General features: G+C 35.4%; 1 protein-coding gene, 1 non-coding gene and 2 pseudogenes across 2 annotated transcripts; 1 reads left to right on the plus strand and 3 right to left on the minus strand.

Annotated features, from left to right (window-relative positions):
* The first annotated feature begins 1,060 nt into the window (after positions 1-1,060).
* LOC107811100 (uncharacterized) lies at positions 1,061-1,679 on the plus strand (annotated as a pseudogene).
* A 15-nt stretch (positions 1,680-1,694) lies between these two features.
* On the minus strand, positions 1,695-2,334 carry LOC107811101 (uncharacterized; annotated as a pseudogene).
* Positions 2,335-11,004: 8,670 nt separating this feature from the next.
* TRNAA-AGC (transfer RNA alanine (anticodon AGC)) lies at positions 11,005-11,077 on the minus strand. The gene has a single exon. It is a non-coding gene; the product is annotated as a tRNA-Ala (tRNA).
* Positions 11,078-13,913: 2,836 nt separating this feature from the next.
* LOC107811099 (zinc-finger homeodomain protein 2) lies at positions 13,914-16,393 on the minus strand. Its single transcript, XM_016635969.2, has 2 exons — positions 15,027-16,393; positions 13,914-14,402 (listed from the first exon to the last, which is right to left on the minus strand). Exons 1-2 carry the CDS (start codon positions 15,577-15,579, stop codon positions 14,077-14,079), a joined length of 879 nt encoding a protein of 292 aa, XP_016491455.2. The 5' UTR covers positions 15,580-16,393; the 3' UTR covers positions 13,914-14,076.
* Positions 16,394-20,513: the final 4,120 nt, after the last annotated feature.

Raw genomic sequence — 20,513 nt, forward strand, 5'->3', positions numbered from 1 at the left:
ACCATTCTTATGGCCTGCCTTAGGGTTTCTCCTGAAAGCATGGTTAATACTATGCCAAGCCCGGACCCCTTTACGTTGGAAGCTCCCTCCGTAAATAGGGTCCAAACTCCCGATGTCTATTCTGACACCATCACTACTTCTTTGGTTTCCAGAGGTAGAAATACCGGACTTAAATCGGCCACAAAGTCATCCAAAACATGTGACTTAATTGCATTCCTAGGTTTATATTCTATGTCAAATTCACTCATTTCGATAGCCCATTTGGCCAACCTACCAGAGAGTTCGGGTTTATGGAGGATATTTAGCTGGGGAAAGGTGGTCACCACAGCTTTCGAGTGACATTGGAAGTAAGGCCTCAGCTTCCGAACGGTGACTACAAGAGCTAAGGCCAGCTTCTCTAGATGCGGGTAACGAGTTTCTGCTCCTGTTAAAATTCTACTAACGTAATAAATAGGAGATTGCGTACCTTCATCCTCGCGAACTAAAACGACGCTTACCGCAACCTCTAAGATTGCTAGGTAGATTAACAATTTTTCACCTTCCTCCGGCTTTGACAATAACTGAGGGCTTGATAAGTACCTTTTCAAATCCCTCAAAGCTTGCTGGCATTCCGGGGTCCATTCGAAGTTGTTCTTTTTAGCAACGCAAAGAAATGGTGGCGTTTTTCTAATGACCGGGAAATGAACCTGCTCAAAGCGGCCAATCTCCCTGTGAGCCTTTGAACCTCTTTTACGCTTGATAGCTGGTCCGGGATGTCTTCAATGTATTTGATCTTATAGGGGTTTACCTAAATCCCCCTTTATGACACCAGAAATCGTAGGAACTTACCGGAACTGACCCCGAACGCGCTCTTCTCGGGGTTAAGCTTCATGTTATGCTTCCTTAGGATGTCGGAAGTTTCTTGCAAATGCTTAAGATGATCACCTGCGTTCAAATACTTAACAAGTATATTGTCTATATAAACTTCCATGGTTTTCCTTATCTGTTAATTATTAGGGTTTTGTTAATTATTAGTGTTTTAGGTTTATAAGCAAAAAGTTAATTAGGGTTTTAGTTAAAAATGGCATTAGCTAGTGAGGATAAGGAAATGAGAATGCAAGGGTCATTAGGGTATCATTCACTTGATCAAAACTTAGATCAAGGTAACTACCACCACCACCACCACCATCAACCCAACAACAATAATCTTCAACCACAACAAGATCATGAAAAATCATCCTCGAGTGCAGCTCCAGTTGTACCATATTCTAGTGGCGGATCTACTAATAATAAATTTAAAATAACATCACGAGCAAGGTATCGTGAATGTCTGAAGAATCATGCGGCCAGCATTGGTGGTAATGTTACTGACGGATATGGTGAGTTTATGCCTTATGGAGAGGAAGGAACGCTCGAGGCGTTGAAATGTGCTTCTTATAATTGCCACCGTAATTTTCACAGAAAAGAACAACCAAATGTTGGTGCTGATAATAATAATAATGCTGGTATTATGGTTGTACATCCGCTTTAGCTTCCTCAACCATTGCCTTCTCCGCTGCCGTCGATGAACCATCAGCATCAACACGGCCGCTCAGTTTGGAGTACTATGCCACCTCAGCCTGTCAAAATGGCCTTCGGAGGTAATGTTGAATTGTGTGATCGTTTCTTAAAATTGTTACAAAAGTTTCCAACAATTTTAAGAAACGATCACACAATTCAACATTACCTCCGAAGGCCATTTTGACAGGCTGAGGTGGCATAGCACTCCAAACTGAGAGGCCGTGTTAATGGTGATGGTTCATCGACGGCAGCGGAGAAGGCAGCGGTTGAGAAAGCTGAAGCGGATGTACAACCATAATACCAGCATTATTATTATTATCAGCACCAACATTTGGTTGTTCTTTTCTGTGAAAATTACGGTGGCAATTACAAGCAGCACATTTCAACGCCTCGAGCGTTCCTTCTTCTCCACAAGGCATAAACTCACCACATCCGTCAGTAACATTACCACCAATGCTGGCCGCATGATTCTTCAGGCATTCACGATACCTTGCTCGTGATGTTATTTTAAATTTATTATTAGTAGATCCGCCACTGGAATATGGTACAACTGGAGCTGCACCCGAGGATGATTTTTCATGATCTTGTTGTGGCTGAAGATTATTATTGTTGGGTTGATGGTGGTGGTGGTGGTGGTGGTTACCTTGATCTAAGTTTTGATCAAGTGAATGATACCCTAATGACCCTTGCATTCTCATTTCCTTATCCTCACCAGCTAATGCCATTTTTAACTAAAACCCTAATTAACTTTTTGCTTATAAACCTAAAACACTAATAATTAACAAAACCCTAATAATCATTGTGCGGTAGCAATAATCCGTTTACATCTTCCTCCGTGGAAGTGGTCCTCAGCAACTTCCCATAGCCTCTTGCCGTGGGTTACTGTTACCTTCATATTTTTTGCTACCGAGAAGGTAACCCCATTAATCTCGTTCCCCCCGAAAATTATGTTTATCGTCTGGCGCGGGGGGTCTTCTCCTTTTATTGAGGGCTCCGCGTTATCACGATTGTGGCCGTAATTATTTTTGGCCCGGTCACTTAAGAATTCCCTAAGATGGCCATTTTCAGTAGTGTCGCCACCTATTCACGCAGATATTTGCAGTCCCTAGTTCGGTGGCCGTTCATCCCGTGGTATTCACACCATAAATTCAGATCCCTCTAGCTGGGATCGGACCTAGTCAGCTTCGGGATCCAAGCTTCATTAATGTTCCTCATAGCCTATACCAACTCTACTACACTGAAGTTGAAGTTGTATTCTGAAAGTCTGGGATATGAAGTATCTCGGGAATCTGTTGCTTTCTTGTCCTCTAGCGATCAGTTGTTTCGGCAGCGATCAGTTCTTCTGTGGGTAATGAACTTGTCTACCAACCAAAAACCTATAATGCGTCCTTCTGCCCATTCGTAGGGCAAAAATCGCCCCCTTCAAGACCGTCTGTCTATGTCGAAATCATCTTTTGATTTTTCTTTATTCTTCTCCCGACCTTTAGCTGACGTCGGGAAGCCGAGTTGATCATCCTCAATCCTTATCTTTGACGCATACCAGTTGTGAACATCCACCACAAGTCGCTGCTTAGAATTCGAGCAAGCTTTTCTTCAACTTCCGGGAAGCATCAGAACATCTCGGATTCAAACCCTTGGTGAATGCTTCAGCTGCCTTTTCATCCGGAACAACTAGGAGCAACATCCTTTCCTTATGGAACCGGGTTACGAATTCTCGCAGCTACTCGGACTCTTCTTGTGCAATTATGAATATGTCGGCCTTCCAGACTTACACCTTTCTGGCCCTGGCATGAGCCTTAATGAAAGAATCCGCGAGCATCTCAAAGGAATCTATGGAATGCTCGGGTAATAGCGAATACCACGTCAAGACTCCCCTTGTGAGAGTCTCTCCGAATTTTTTCAGCAAAACAAATTCGATCTCGTGGAGAGCTAAATCATTCCCCTTCACTGCCATTGCATAGGTGGTAATATGCTCATAAGGGTCCGAAGTCCCATCATATTTCAGAACGTCAGGAATTTTAAACCACTTTGGGATCAATTCTGGGGCCCGCGCTTGGTTTGTACGGCAACTGAGTATACTTCTTTGAGTCTGGCCCTTTCAGCACCGGTGGTGCACCCGATATTTGGTCTATGTGGGCGTTCACTTCCCTCGTAAATCGTATGAGTTCACTTTTGAAGGGATCGTTCTCGTTGTTGTGACCAGATTCACGATCGTTCCCCCCGGCCCTGTCAAATCCGAATTCGCCCTCGGGGTGTTGTTGTCGACCCTCTGCGTTGTTTGATTTGCGGGAGCACTGGGAGGAACTGGGCCTCGTCCATTCGCATTATTGGAAGCACCCGATAACGTCTGCTTTAATTCTGTCATAACATTATCATGCCGTGTGAGATGGCCTAGAATGACCTCTTGTTGCTCATGCAGGACCCTTACCGCTTCAACAAAATACTCCTCTTCAGCATCATCAGGAGTCGCCTCTTGAACATGTTGCGGGTATCGCCTACCGTGGACCGGTGTGGCATCGTTCCCCTCATTGCGGGTATCACTGATTGAATCCTCGTGCTGAAGGCTGGTCTCCTTGGGCCTCGAGATTGTGTGTGTTGTTAACATCATTACCTACCATTTTCTGAGATTTTTTGCTAAGAACAAATAATCAAAATACGTTTGTAAAAAAGGCAAGGACCAACTTAATACCACGACTGTCTAAGCCCCACGGTGGGCCCCAAACTATTTACCCGTAAAATGGTACACTTTAAGGGACACGTATGCAATACTCTTCAAGGTATTTAATATTGAACTTTCCAAGCTAATTTGATAAATTTGAAATTATTGAAATTTAAGGAATTTCAATAGTGGTGAGCACCCTCCACTTCCAACCAAGAGGTTGTGAGTTCGAGTCACCCCAAGAGCAAGGTGGGGAGTTCTTGGAGGGAAGGAGTCGAGGGTCTATCAGAAACATCCTCTCTACCCCAAGGTAGGGGTAAGGCCTGCGTACACACTACCCTCTCCAGACCTCACTAGTAGGATTATACTGAATTGTTGTTGTTGTTGTAGTATTCTCCATTTTATCATAACTTTTGCCCTAATTTGTTCCCTGTTAAAGGGACACATATGCAATACTCTTCAAGGTAAAATATATAGATAAAAGTTCACTTTTCAAAGCAAAATAATGTCATAGTTCCAACGCATCATCAAGTCCGATTAGGAATCAAATTCCTCCACCAATTTCAATTTGGACACGACAGTGTTATCTTACGCCGCCTTTGTGCAGCTGATCCCACATCGAATAATTCTACAAAAGGTCGTCCATTGATGCCTATATATATATCGCACACCTTTCTTTGCAAACATCAATTGACAGCGTTTGCCGATCGCGTTGAGTAGGCCTTTGACGCGTAAGTGCCCAAGGTAATTTCTTCTTCTATACATATATGTATCTATTTCTTTTTCTCTTTTTAGGCCATTTCTTTTTCTCTTTTTAGGCCAAACAAGAAGGATAAATCCATGACGGCATGTAGATGATCAAATCCACAATAACATACAAGAGGATAAATCCCTCACAACATATAGATGGAAAATCCACATTGTCATATAGACGGATAAATCCATATCAACATATAGACGGATAAATTCATACCAACATATAGACGGATAAATCCATATCAACATATAGACGGATAAATCCACACCAACATATAGACGGATAAATCTCCACCAACATATAGATGGACAAAACTACATCACCATATAGACGGACAAATCCACATCAGCATATAGACGGACAAATCTAAATATATAAACGGACAAATCCATATCAACATATAGACGGATAAATCCACACCAATATATAGACGGAAAAATCCCCATCACCATATAGACGGACAAATCCACACTATATAGATGGTCAAATCTATATCACTATATAGACGGATTAAATCCATATCAACATATAGACGGACAAATCTCCATCACTATATAGACAGACAAATTCACATATGCATATAGACGTACAAATCCATATCACCATATAGACGGACAAATCCATATTACCATATAGAAGGACAAATTCTCAACGGCATATAGAAGGATCAACTCGCAACAAGACTGGCTTAAGGTACAAAGGAACTTAAATGTCCATCTTAAACTTGGAAAATTACAGATCCTTTTAAGGGCAAACCCACGAAGAGGCCAACTTAAGGTGCAAAGGGACTTAAACGTCCACCTTAATATTGAAAAATTATAGTTCCTTTTAAAACAAACTCGTGAATAGGCCAACTTAAGGTGCAAAGGGACTTGAACGTCCACCTTAAGATTGAAAAGCATAGTTCCTTTTAAGGACAAATCCGCGAAGAGGCCAGCTTAAGACGCAAAGGGATTTAAACATTCACCTTAAGATTGGAAAATTATAGTTCCTTTTAAGGACAAACCGTAAAGAAACCAACTTAAGGTGCAAAGGGATTTAAACGCCCACCTTAAGATTGAAGAATTAGAAAGCCTCAACCTATGCAGACCTCAACTTGAAGACCGACAAACTTGATGATTTGACGGACTTGAAGATTTGGCGGACTTTGACATGTCAACTTGAAGAGCGATGGACTTTAAACTTCAACTTGAAGAATTAGCAGACTTGAAGACTTCAACTTAAAAAATTGGAGTGATTAAACAACTTAACTTGAAGAATTGGAGGGATTGAATACTTCAACTTAAAGACTTGCAGACTTCAACTTGAAGGACGGTGGACTTGAAGACCAACAAACTTGAAGGTTTGTCGAACATGAAGACATAGCGAATCCCCAGACTTCAATGCAAATACTTGGCATCCTCCTAAAAGTCGTCCCATTGAAGATACCAATTTACCATGGAGGACTGCCCCCTTTAAATCAAATGAGATCCAAAGTTTCACAGAAGAATAGTGTTTTAGCTTGATTTTACATTCCTTCATACTTCACTCGGACAATAATTGGGGCAATATGTATCTTTTGAACTTATGCGACTGAACTTAGAATGAAACTCTAAGCATCCTACGTACCTTGGTGAAGAGGATCAAGTCATACCGTAGTTCAAAATGGGTTATTTTGTTTTTAATGTCCTAACTTTTGCCTAGGCCGCCTCTTTCGAGGTTTTTAACCTAGCGGACTTTTTCTATTTTTGGCCGTACATAGTTTATACTCTAGTGCCTGGAGTAACATGCAGTTTATGCTCTTGCGTTAAGGAGCATAACGACTTGTAGTTTAACCTCGCATTTTGAGGAGTTATGCAACTTGAAGATTTTGCTCAAACTTGAAGAGCATTACAGCTTGAAAATTTAGCTCAAATATTTAGAGCTTCATGACATGCAGTTTAGGCTCGTGCCTCCAGGAGCGTTGCAACTTGAAGATTTTTCTCAAATTTTAAGAGCTTCATGACATGTAGTTTAGGCTCGTGTGTCCAGGAACATTGTAACTTGAAGCTCAAATTTGAAGAGCTTCATGACATGCAGTTTAGGCTCGTGTGTCCAGGAGCGTAGTAATTTGAAGATTTAGCTCAAATTTGAAGAGCTTTGCAACTTGAAGTCTTTGCTTGACTTTGAAGAGATTTCGATTTGAGTCTTCGCTCGAATTTGAAGAGCTTTGTAACTTGAACACTTTGCTCGAATTTGAAGAACTTTACAATTTGAAGACTTTGCTCAAATTTGAAGAGCTTTGCGACTTGAATACTTTGCCCAAATTTGAAAATCTTTACAACTTGAAGACTTTGCTCGAATTTGAATAGCTTTACACCTTAAAGATTTAGTCCAAAATTGGGGAACTTCGTGACATACAATATATACTCATGTACCAAGAAGCATTATAACTTGCAGTTTAGGCTCGTGCGTTGAGGAGCATTCCAACATGAGTTTAGGCTCGTGCATTGAGGAGCATTATAACTTGCAGTTTAGGCTCATGCATTTAAGAGCATTATAACTTGCAGTTTAGGCTCATGCGTTAAGGAGCATTACAACTTGCAATTTATGCTCGTGCGTTGAGGAACATTGCAACATGTATGGACTCTTCAGTTTCATCTTCGGATGAATACTTGCCCCCATTCTCAGCATCCTCAGCTTCTATTTAATAATGAGGCTCAAAGCCAGGAGACCTTTGATATCCACTTATAGCCAAACTCAATTCTATATCATGTGCACGAGTTGCTAGTTCTTTAAATGTTTTAGTCTTTATGCCTTGTAAGATATAGCGAAGACTCTAGTACATGCCTTGAATGCACATTTCGATGCCAGAAGTTTCGCTAAGGCGATCTTTGTAGTTGAGGCTTAAGCTCCTCCAGCGGTTGATGAAGTCAATAACTGGCTCATCCTTTCCTTGATGAGTGTTTGTAAGTTCGATCATGCTTACGATGCATCTTGTGCTATAGAAACGATTAAGAAACTCCTTCTCTAACTGCTCCCAACTATCGATGGATCCAGGTTCGAGATCTATGTACCAATCAAATGCATTACTTTTGAGAGATCGAACAAACTGTTTGGCAAGATAATCATCATACGTTCCAACATTGTTGCAAGTTTCAACAAAGTACGCTACATATTATTTCGGATTTCCCTTGTCATCGAATTGTTGCAACTTAGGAGGTTGATAACCAGCATGCATCTTCAAGCTATCAATTCTTTGCGTATACGGCTTTGCATATGTGAGATATAATTTGGACAATGACTCAGACTTATCTTTGATAGCCTCCATGATGAAGTCCTTCAACTTCTCAACGGAAATTGGACCTTCAGCGGAGACTTAGATCCTCTTAGTTGTCGTTGCTTGCTTTTCGGAAGAGTCTCATTTCTCTTGTAAACTTTGAAGATTTAAAGGTGTTTGTATGGATTCTCCTTCTACTATGCTATCCAACTTATTTGTTAAATTGGAAAGTTTAGCATCTTGATCTTGCACGCACTTTGACAAGCCTTCAACTACTTTCGTCAAATTTGCGAGTTGTTCTTCTATGGTAGAAACTTTAATAACCATTGCTTATACGATGTCCGTAGAGGATGAAGAATGAAAATAGATTATTATTGGGATAGAGCTTGGAGGTCGCGTTAATTGAGACTAAAGTAGATTCAACGCTCAAGTCATCAGCATAACCTTTCATGAAAGGTTTCTCAAACTTAGATAAACTAAGTTGGGCAAGAACCTTTTCGATCCTTTTGGCGACATCATTCCCTTTTTGGGTCGTGCTTGTAGAGGGTCTTGCTCCTTTTGAAGATGAAGATCCTAAAATAGGGGTTGACGTGGACGACACTTAGAATGCTTGTTATCCTGAAGAGCTTGCTTTGATCCTTGTAACTGGCCCAAAACTTCCAAAGGTAACATCGAGAATGCTTTCCACATTAGCATAGAACTTGGAATTAGCAGCCTCATTGGAAGTTGATCTGGAGTTAATTTTCTGTGAAGCCATTTCGATGTTCTTGAACTTTGGTGATTGAAAAGTTGAAATGAGAGGTAGAGATTGTCCCACTGGGCGTTCCTGAATTTGTAGGCAATAAATTTGCGTCGAGAAAATAATCGAGACCGAAAGATATTGCAACAATCGTAGTATTTGATTTCAAATAGTTTGAGCGTTACAATCTCTATGGTTCCTCTAATTCTACTTTTTCAATATAAATTCAAGGGCCTTTGAGCTTGATCTTGAATTTGTTTTATCCGTTGCGAACGCTTTGATGGTTTCCACGAATTCTATCACGAACAAGTAGCCTTAATCTTGAACGCCTTGTATTTGAAATTTGTGTTGAAGTGCTTGAATACTTGAAAACTTGCATTTTGCAGAGAATTGTGGCATTTGATCCACGAGCTCCCTTGTGTCTTCTTGTTATAACTTTTGGTGTCCTTTTCTGAGTGACGAAGACCCTTATTTATAGTTGTGGGGGGAAGAGTTGTGATGAGAATAAACTTTTTCCGACCAATCAGATTGAAGAGTGACAAGGTCTCATTTGATTGGTCAGAACATGTCACTTGCACATGTGGCGTGATTTCAGTGGCCTTTTAATTTGACTTGGCATGCCTTGTCATTTTGACACATGGCATGATCCTATTGGCTCTTCTGTTTGACTTGGCATGCCACGTCATTTGACACATGGCATCAAACTAGGCCTCTAGGAAGATGGCATATTGAGCCTAATAAAGTGGGCTCATCATTTGTAGCCCAACTAAATGGACTAGCCCAATAGATTTGGACTTCTTTATTTAACCCATATATATTGGACTTATATAATTAATCAAATTATATTAGCCCATAATATTTATTTGGATCGAAATATATTTAATTGAGATTAAATCCAAATTTCTTATGGATTTAAATTCAACAAAATTTTGTATGCCTACATGTACTACAACAACAACAAACCTAGTGTAATTCCACATGTAGGGTCTGGAGAGGATAGTGTGCACGCACAACTTATTCCTACCTTCGTTTGACCCAAAATTTAGATTTAGATTTAAACAATTAGATTTACTAATAAAGTGGAGTTAATCATAGTTAATGTTCCAAAAGATGTCCTAACAGATTTTGTGGCAAGATAATATGAGTATTATCTAAGTAGCAATAAATGGTGGCAATATGGTTATATTCTGATACAAAAATGAAGGAGATAGCATTAAATAACAATAAATAACAATGGATGACATTTAGGTAAATAAAAGCATGTGAGTCATCCGAAAAGGGTGAGATTCTTTGGTATTCTTTTCTGACAATGATGAATGATTGATGGGCCTTTGAATATTCGGATTCCCCTTGGATTGTGGGTTTAAAAGTTAGACAAGAATCTCAAGAAAAAGGTATATTTTGTATGTGTATAATAAAGTAAGAGTTTTCAAAGAATGTCAATGGGTTGTCTTATAAGTGCGTGTTTCATGTGCCAAAAAATCCTAATAGTACAGATATGTCAATGTGTTGTCTTATAAGTGAGTGTTTCATGTGCCAAAAAACTTAATAGCACAGATGCAGAGAATATTCTCTTTAGAATCTTATCCTAAAACTAGTCGTTATTATTCTGTTTAAGAAGGGTGCTCGTCCTCGACCTTGATCTATGTTGACTCCTCGACCCCACCTTTCATCTCATGTGAGATCACTTCGACCTTGAACGTGCCTTTTATCGAAGTCATATTGGTGACACGTGGCCGCCCTTGAAGGCCCTCTTAATGCTTATATGGTTTAAACATAATTAAGATAATTTTTGGCTCATACAACCTTGTGAAGGTAGAGACGTTGTTCCGATCGACTCTCGACTCAGATGGTCCATTACATAAAACCGTAGTAATAATTAAATGAACCTAGCTCTTAACTTTGATCAAGCATTTAAACTTTGAACGGAGCTACAGTAGCCGGAAAATATGAGTTAGTCATCATTATCTGCAAATACAGAAACGGCGAGAAAATTGCTCAAATTCTGAAGCGAAACCAACTGGGTAGGAAGCAGTACGAAAACATTAGCGAGTGAAAAAACAAAAGAGGAATGGAGATGCGGGGCATCGATCCCCGTACCTCTCGCATGCTAAGCGAGCGCTCTACCATCTGAGCTACATCCCCTTCGCTGATACTATTCCCTATTGCTTCTAATTTGTCAAACGTAATTAATTTCTTCTAGTAAACTTCACACAAAACCTAAAATATTCATATTTGAGCTTTAAAGAGTAATAAATTCTGAAATTTATTATATTGAATTTGTCTTACATTTGAGAAATTCCAAAATGAAAAAAAAAGTGTCACATAAATTAAAATGGAGGGACATACAATTTTGTAATTAGTTTTGAAATGAATAGATAGCATATTTAATCATTGATTTTTAGATTTTCTTGGACTTAGACACCTATATATATTTTGCTGTTACAGTGAGTTATTCTGGCACTCAAAGCTGATTGTTTTCATTTGAATCTAGCAATTCATTGCGGAAATAGATTGATACACAAATTGACACTTTAACTTGCACGATTTCATGGTACACACAAATAGGTAGAAACCAAAATATAAGTTGAATAAACAAGCAATATGATATATTCTGATAAGATTTGAACGTAAAACCTCTTTGGTCAACAAAGCCTAAGACCTTTAAACGTTAAACTGGACATATATTATACTAAAATCTTTAACCAAAAACAGCATATTAATGACTTATACACTGATAGCGTAAACAAATTTCTACACATCAGTATATATTTTAAGTTTTTAGTGATATTTCTGCTGACACCTCCGTGAGCTGACCTTTCTTGCATTTCCCTTAATCTCTTTCCAAACGTCACAATTTGGTCTGGACGAACTCGCATACAATAAATTAGGGGTTTACGGAGAAATCCGATAATCGCACCAAACCGGATAATTTGAGTCAAAACGGATAAAAACCCGATTGTGGTATGGTTTGATTTGGTTTGGTGTTGGAAAAAAATCCCGACCATAATTGGTTTGGTTTGGGTTTAATTAAAGAAGTCAAATCGAAACCAAATCAACCCGATATTATATTTATTAATTTTTAAAAATATTTTATACATATAAATATTTATTGTAATATAATTTATAAATATTTCTTAAACTTGTTCACAATTTTATCTTTAAAAGTATTATTTAAAGTTTGGACTTAACATTTTTGAATGGTCCAATAAATTTTATAGCCCATAAAGGTAGTAAGTCAAATAAAGTTCAAATCAATACTAATGCTAATAAAGTAAATTCAAATCAACACTAGAGATGACAATAGAATTGGATATCTATTTTTTAGTTTTGCATTGGTTTATAATGAAAACGCATAACCTAGTTTATCTTTTTCTTTATGCTTAGTTGTGAATTAATAGTACTTATTAGCTATACTTATTTTAGCATGACTTATATGAGTAGTATTTTTAGATTATGTTAATTTTTATTATGGCATATGTAATATTTTTTTATGCGATTTTATTATCTTTGTTATTGAATATTTTAGTACAATGCTATGACTCATCTCATATTACTGTGTCATTTTTTTGGAAAATACATTATATAATTGTATCCTATTAGGACTAAAGAAATATTTGGAGCACGAGTTACATGTTTTGTGCTATGAAGATTTTACAGGGGAAAAAACCCGAAAAAATCGAAAAATCCGAGAAAAATCGAGATTGAAAAACCCGACTTTATTGGTTTGGTTTGGTTTGGTTTATAGATTTAAAAACCCCGCACCATTAATTTGATTTGATAATTGAAAAATACGAACCAACCCGACCTATGTACCCCTACAATAAATATAGGAAATGGATTCGTATTAAGAACAATTAAAGTAGGAAAAAGTACTCTCTATGTCCCATAATCTAAGCCCCATTTTATTTTGTGAGAATTAGTTTTATCTATCTCATTTGAAATTGACAAACATTATATTTTTAAATTTAGTATATAGATTAGTTAAGTTATTAGTCCGTACATTAAATGTTATAAGTTAAATTTTATTTTCTTAAAACTGATTAACACAAGATATGTACAATTTTCAATAAGGATGATTTTAGTTCTTTCTACTCGCTATAAGAGAAGACACTGTTAATAGGAGTAATGGATATGAATAAAGGTGGAACTAGGATTTAAACTTGATATCGAACTGATAAGTTGTTTTAGTTTCTGGTTTCTCAATTTAACATTTATACATAGTTAATATGTTTCTTAATATAAATACAGAATCGAAACAAAAGTATTTGTTTGAACCCATAACTTATTCTGTAGCTCCGCCCCTAGCTGTCTATGGGCTATGGCACTCAAATATCAACATCATTCATAATCACAAAGACAAGATTCGATCGGGCCATATACCAATAAGCTTCAAATGTAACCTTCTTCATTGTTGCTTTTCCAAAAGGAAAAAAGAATCAGCAAACTATTTCCCAAAAAGGAAACATTTAAACAGCGACTGAAACCCCCAACAAGCATCATAAATTGAAATGGACAACACAAAATCATTGGCGTTTGTCATTCAAATTAGAGGATAGATTAAAATTCAAATATACAAAATCAAATTAAATTTGAAGATAATTTTTTTCGAAATTTGAGGATAATTAAGCTAATAGTTTATGAAAACACATTAGTTTTTACTTCTTTTCAAAAGCCAAATAAAGAATGAAGAAATTTGCTCAAGTTGAACTATTGGACTATGACCCGTCACTTGACCCATTTGAGCTAATTCATTTTGATCCAAACAAACTCTGATCAGATAATATCATGACTAGTTTATTCCATTCATGGTCAACACAATCCGCTTATTTACCACCTCCATCTCCTAAGTAAAGTCGCCCATTTATCATCACCCCTATATACAGCCCGAGTTCAGAGAAGGGCCGCACCTCAAGCATAGCTTTAGAGTACATCAGTTGTCTAAAATTCAGTGACATGCAGTGTAAGAATGAGCTGAAAATTCAGATGAATAAAGCTTCCAAGTACAATAATAAAATCTAATTAAGGGTTCCATAGTTACAATGCTACATAGGAAAAAAAGTTGGCTACGTACGATTCTTAATAAAGTTTACATATGCAGCAGCCAATTCCCAAGAAATTGAACAGAATTTTTTTTGCCCTTCTTAAGGTTCTTCTTGTGGGTTCTTTTTAGCAGAAGGGTTCTTATTATTATGCAACCAAACCTTAAAAACCTGTCTCTTCACCCCAACTTGAGAGCAGAATCTTTGTACTTCAGTGTCGTCTTCTCTTGGAATTCTCCACCCTAATTTCTCTGCAAATTCCAACATTTTTTCCTTCTGGTCTTGAGTGAACTTTGTCCGAAACCGTTTCTTCGCCAACACAAATGGTGGTTGTGGTTGAGGAGGCACTGAGGTTGCCTGCTGATAAGTGTTGAAGTTAAGTTCTTCACTTGATGAGTCCGTAGCTCCACTTCCACCTCCTCCGCTACCTGCGGAAGAGATAATTGTAAATAATAATGCAATTTTCCAGCTTTTAAATGAAATATAGTACCAGAAAAGATATATTTGAGCGTAGGCATGATTAAAACAACAATAACCAAGTGTAATTTCACGAGTAGAAAGCGTAGGCATGAGTGACATGTTGAAATTATATTATAATAAAGTAAATAGAAGTGTAATTTTTCTAACTTAACTTTTTAGATGACATGTCATGTTTTCGACTCTCATTATCACTCATTGTCGAAAAAAATCAGGAGTTTTGCGAGAAAATATCAAGAATGAGATGCGTGAAGGGTGTGTTAACATAATTAAATAAATAAAGTATTATTTCTATGATAGTTTAGTTTTCAGATAAAATGATTACACAATTCAAGAATGGGATCACCGTCTTAACATAATTAATTAAATAAGATGTTATTTTTATGACAGTTTATTTTTAGACAAGGTGCTAATACAATTCAACAGTACCTCCAAATGATTTGACAGGTGTTTGGACACGGGAAAAAAATCTAACATGAGAGGCGTAAGAGAGGTCGTATAAAAGACATAATTAAGTAAATACAAATAAAATTTTTGTAACAGTTTAAGAAAAAGATCACACAATTTAACATTACCTCGAAAGGCCATTTTGACAGGCTGAGGCGGCATAGTACTCCAAACTGAGCGGCCGTGTTGATGGTGATGGTTCATCGATGGCAGCGGAGAAGGCAGTGGTTGAGGAAGCTGAAGCGGATGTACAACCATAATACCAGCATTATTATTATTATCAGCACCAACATGTTGTTGTTCTTTTCTGTGAAAATTACGGTGGCAATTACAAGCAGCACATTTCAACGCCTCGAGCGTTCCTTCTTCTCCACAAGGCATAAACTCACCACATCCGTCAGTAACATTACCACCAATGCTGGCCGCATGATTCTTCAGGCATTCACGATACCTTGCTCGTGATGTTATTTTAAATTTATTATTAGTAGATCCGCCACTGGAATATGGTACAACTGGAGCTGCACCCGAGGATGATTTTTCATGATCTTGTTGTGGCTGAAGAATATTGTTGTTCGGTTGGTGGTGGTGGTGGTGGTTACCTTGATCTAAGTTTTGATCAAGTGAATGATACCCTAATGACCCTTGCATTCTCATTTCCTTATCCTCACCAGCTAATGCCATTTTTAACTAAAACCCTAATTAACTTTTTGCTTATAAACCTAAAACACTAATAATTAACAAAACCCTAATAATCTTTCTTCTTCATCTAAGTTTACACACATAACATAACATGAAAATAGAAGTTGAGAAGTCTGTTTAACTAAATCTATGTAACCTAGCTAGCTCGAATATCCTTCTTCTAAGAGATAAGGCAACTAAAACTCTATGTTTAGACTTAATCAAAATACTAATCTAATTTGGAGAGAGAGAGAGAGTGTGTGTGTGTAGAGAAAAAAGAAAAGGAAAAACAAAAGGTGATGAAGAATTAGTGGTAACAAATTAGAAGAAGAAAGCTGGAAATAAAGAGATGGGCCCTAGAACTACTACTACTACCTTAGAAGGAGTACTGAATCCGGCGTACCACCTTAAGCATGACCTGAGATAAATAATTAAGAAACAGTCATCTCATAAGTTGAATATTGGTTAATTAGAATATATATATATATATATATATATATATATATATAGTAGAGAAGAAGGAAAAGGTAATAAAAGGTTGAGGGGAAATTAAAGTAAAGAGGGGGTATTAATTTAGGTTAAGAGAGAAAAGTGTTTGTGTTGCGGAGGAGGCAACAGGCCGAGAATGTAAGAAACAAGAGACAACATGGTTGCTTGAGAAGAGACGGAGCTAAATCAATTGTTGTAAGTTAAAAGCAAAGGGAATTGAAAGGGGTTGAAGAGGGTGGTGGGTGAGAGGAGATAAGAGAAAGAGAGAGAGAATAGTAGTGCGGAACAGCAAAGAGAGAAGTAAAAGATAATATGTGATGAGATTATAGAGAAAGAGTAGTAGTGTTTGTTGATTTCAATTGTGAGTTAACAAACAAGAAACAACAAACAATACTACTGAGCATAAGAAAACAACCGACAATGTCATGTTCAGTCCTCTCCCACGCCCTGCCAACATTGGCCCCATTCCCACACCCTCTTCATTATTGCCCCCCTCCCCCCTTACCCCATGCTACCAGGGCATTCGATTTTTGAGTGAAGAGCTCCGGATCAAAGTCTCTCGGAAATAGAGTTTTTATTTTTATAAGGTACGAGTAAAGTTTGTATATATAATAAGTATTCATTTAAGATAGGAGAATATCTAAAATTTAAATTTTATAAGTTCAAACCTTTAACGTGTTTAGTACTAAACTCACCATTTCCTAAAAGTTACCTATAATTTATTGCGATTTTTGTAACTTTTTTTTATATAAATTTGTATTTCGCGTTGGCGTTATGGGTTCAATTGAACCCGGAGTTATAGAACTATATATGTCCCTGATTTAAACTCTATTTATGAAAATACACTGAGTATATTATTTTTATTATTGTTGTTTGAGGGTAGAGGAGCTACTAATTTAAGTTACATGTTTTGTTAATGTAAGAAAAATTTATACTATCAAAATATTTTTATTTGTTGTACTAGATGATCTGTTTTACGTTTAAAATTATAAATTTAATAAGGATTACATGTAGATATTATTTAGTCAATCTAATAGTGTATATAATTTAGTTTCTGTAATATTCTCTAAGGGAATATAAAATGTTACTTTTGCTCCTTTTGCTTCATCTTTTATGACTTTTTTTAGTTTGTTTGAGAAAATAATATTTTTTATATTTTAAAAACAATTTAATTTTTAAAATTCTCATTATACTCTTAACGATATAATTTTATAAATATTTGTCATTATTTTAGACCACATGTTCTGAATTTTTTTTATACTTCATACTCAATCTAGCGCGATAAACTAAGATGGAAGGATTATATAATAATTAATTAGAAAGATTCACCCATCATATCACGCTTGAGTTAATTTCAAATATAGTCCATAATTTATTGTTAACGAATATAATAAAATTTAACTCATTATAATAATAAAGTTACTTAGTGTTTCCATATATAATAATCATAAACTTTACACATCCAAGTGATTTTACTATTTATGTATGATAGACTTTTATAACTTTAGTGCTATAGTAATAAAGTTAAATTATTTTAAGGTAATAAAAAGTTACTTTTATTATTATAATATATAAAATTTAATTATTAATAACATAATACAGTAGATAGAAAACTCAGTAACTATACTTCAAATTAACTCCACCACACATTCATGTAGCGATTCTTTTTCTAATTTCAACTTCTTATCTTCGTCCTGCCATGTTCCATTACTGTGTTTATCTTTTTTACTTTATCATGACTCATGAGTTATGACACTCCAAAAATGACGCAAAAATAGTGCGATTCTGTAATCTGATTTGACGCTGCTCAGCTTTTATTATTCATGTTCTACGGAATGAATGATGTAAATTTGCATAGAAATTCTTTCTTTTAACTCTTACCCTCTGCTGTGTAATTGTATGTCACCTCTCTGCAAACTCTGCAAACTCCATGCTTTCCCCAAGCAATCTCTTTTAACCCTTTCTGTGATAAAATCGATGTACTTTCTTTTCTCTTCCCATGTCTAATTTCTATGATTTGCTTCGGTACTTGCTTATCTTTTTCAGATTAATTAAGGCAATTGTGTTAGCAGTAATATTGCAGGGGCTCAGAAAATTGCGTCAGCTTAAATATTTATTTCAATTTCAATAGCAATGATTGAGGGTTTGGTGCTGTTAAGATTTCATAATAAACTACTCCTATTTTATTATATTTTGTACGACTAGTTGTTTTTAGTCCGTTGAGAGCAAGGATGTACAAAAATATCTCCTAATCCCGAAAACGAACAATTGTGGATCTTCTTTGGATCATGATACAAAAGAAATCATAAACAAATAAATCACCAAAAATAAATAATACATGCAAGAGATTGTTGGATGTCTTTTTCTACGGTAAACTTACTCGCACCGAGATATTTGTATCAAACCAATAGGAATATAACATGTGTTTTCACATCTACTTCGATTGTTTAATCATGGTTAATTAATGCATATTATTATTACTTTATTAAACCACTTAATCATGATAAAACTTAATTGAAGGTGTAAACACACTATGCGAATAAGTATTTATCGATTTTTTTCTCAAAATAAGTGATGATTTTTATTATTTGCAGTTAAGTTTCATTCTAAAGAATAATAATTACCCTTTAGTTTGGGGTCAACTATATGAACTACTATTATTGTTAATGACGATCCATTCAAAAATCAAAATCATTTTAGACCAACATTATTATACAAAAATAAAATATAAACTCATTAATTACTAAAAGTTATCTGTACCAGCTCCATTCAGTACACCGACATTAGTATCATATTAATCATTTACAAGTTAATTTCAAATAACTGTTTATAATTGAATATAATCAGATAATTAAATTCTTTATTGCGTAAGAATATGTACACTATATCTAGATACAAATTAAATTCTTTAATGCAATTATGTTTAGATCCTACAGAGGAGCTCAGATGCTTTAAATGTGGAAACATGGAAATAATGGACCATTGGAGGAATCAGAAGGCTACCCCAGGGTCATTATCAGTTTATATGAAAACTTAGGAAACGCAGCCGTTCAAAGTTTTTGCCAGTTGTATTTAAATTATTACTTATGAATTTTTTTCTAAAAAAATGTGACCTTAATTTAGAAGCTACAATGTCTATGTTCTAATTTCTAATTATAATATACGAGAAAACAGTCATTTTAAGAATAAGTTACTTAATTCAGAAAATTATCATTATGTATGGGGACTCGGGACCCAATTGAGGGTTTTAATTGGTCAAAATTGTATTGAGAACATTTTTTTTTGCTTAATATGTTTTTCAAACATAATCTTTAAAGTGTTAGGTAATATTGGAAAATTTAATTTTCTTCCCCCGATAATTGCCCTGTGTAAATAGAATAATATTTTTCTCATATATATATATATAAATTATTGAATCTCCTCAACATTCAACACGCTTTTGTTTAGAGCATGTTTGGAAAGCTCCCTGTAATTGGATTTTGGTGTAATTGAGTGTAATTATATTGTTTTGACATGTTTGTATGTCCAAGTAATTACCTGGTGAGCATGTAATTGGGTGTAATTGAAGGGGTGTAATTAAACTCTCCAATTCTCAAGGGGGAGCTGAGAATTGTTGGTAATTACATTGTGTAATTATCAGGTTATTTTTTGAATTTCTTTCTTTTCTTTTTAATTTAATTTTTATTTCTATTGTTTTTTATTTATTTATTTTAACTTTTTCCATTCTTTTTTTCAAATATTATTTTTTTACATTATTTATTTTTTATTTCCTTATTTCTCATTTCTTAATCTTTACTACACGTATTTCTACATAATTTTTCACATTTTGTTTCTTTCTTAATTATTTTTCTTTATGTTTTTATTACACTTAGCTATGTTATTATTCTAATTTTTCTAAAAAAATTATATCCCATAATCTTAGAAAGAATAAGTCATCCACAAACTTGACTTATAATGAGTGATGTTATTAAAGTTGAACTTTGTTATTGGATGATGTTATATGCAAATTTAACTATGTTAAAATGATAGATTACTTTTTAATATTTATATAATATTTTTATTTTCCAACCTTTATTTTTTGTGATTTCATATAGTTGCTCATATATTTTTTATTTTCTTGATTTAACATAATTTTGTTGTTATTCTAGTTTTGAAAATACTCCTCCTAATATTAAAAATAATGATTCATTAATAAACTTAGCATATAATGAGTTATGTCATTAAAGTAGAACTCATTGTTGAATGAGGTTATAGACTTATATTCTTTTCTTTTGAATTGTATTTACTTAAATTATATTAAAACTTATTTTATGTTATGTTGTAATTTTACATAATAGTATTATGTTAATTTTATTTTTGGATTTTGAATTTATGTTATATTTTCGCTTCCATTTTATTTGCTTTATTAGTATTCTCTTATTAATTCAAATTGCATGCCATTTATTTTT

Source organism: Nicotiana tabacum, chromosome 12 (genome assembly GCF_000715075.1).
Source record: "Nicotiana tabacum cultivar K326 chromosome 12, ASM71507v2, whole genome shotgun sequence".
Taxonomy (NCBI): Eukaryota; Viridiplantae; Streptophyta; class Magnoliopsida; order Solanales; family Solanaceae; genus Nicotiana; species Nicotiana tabacum.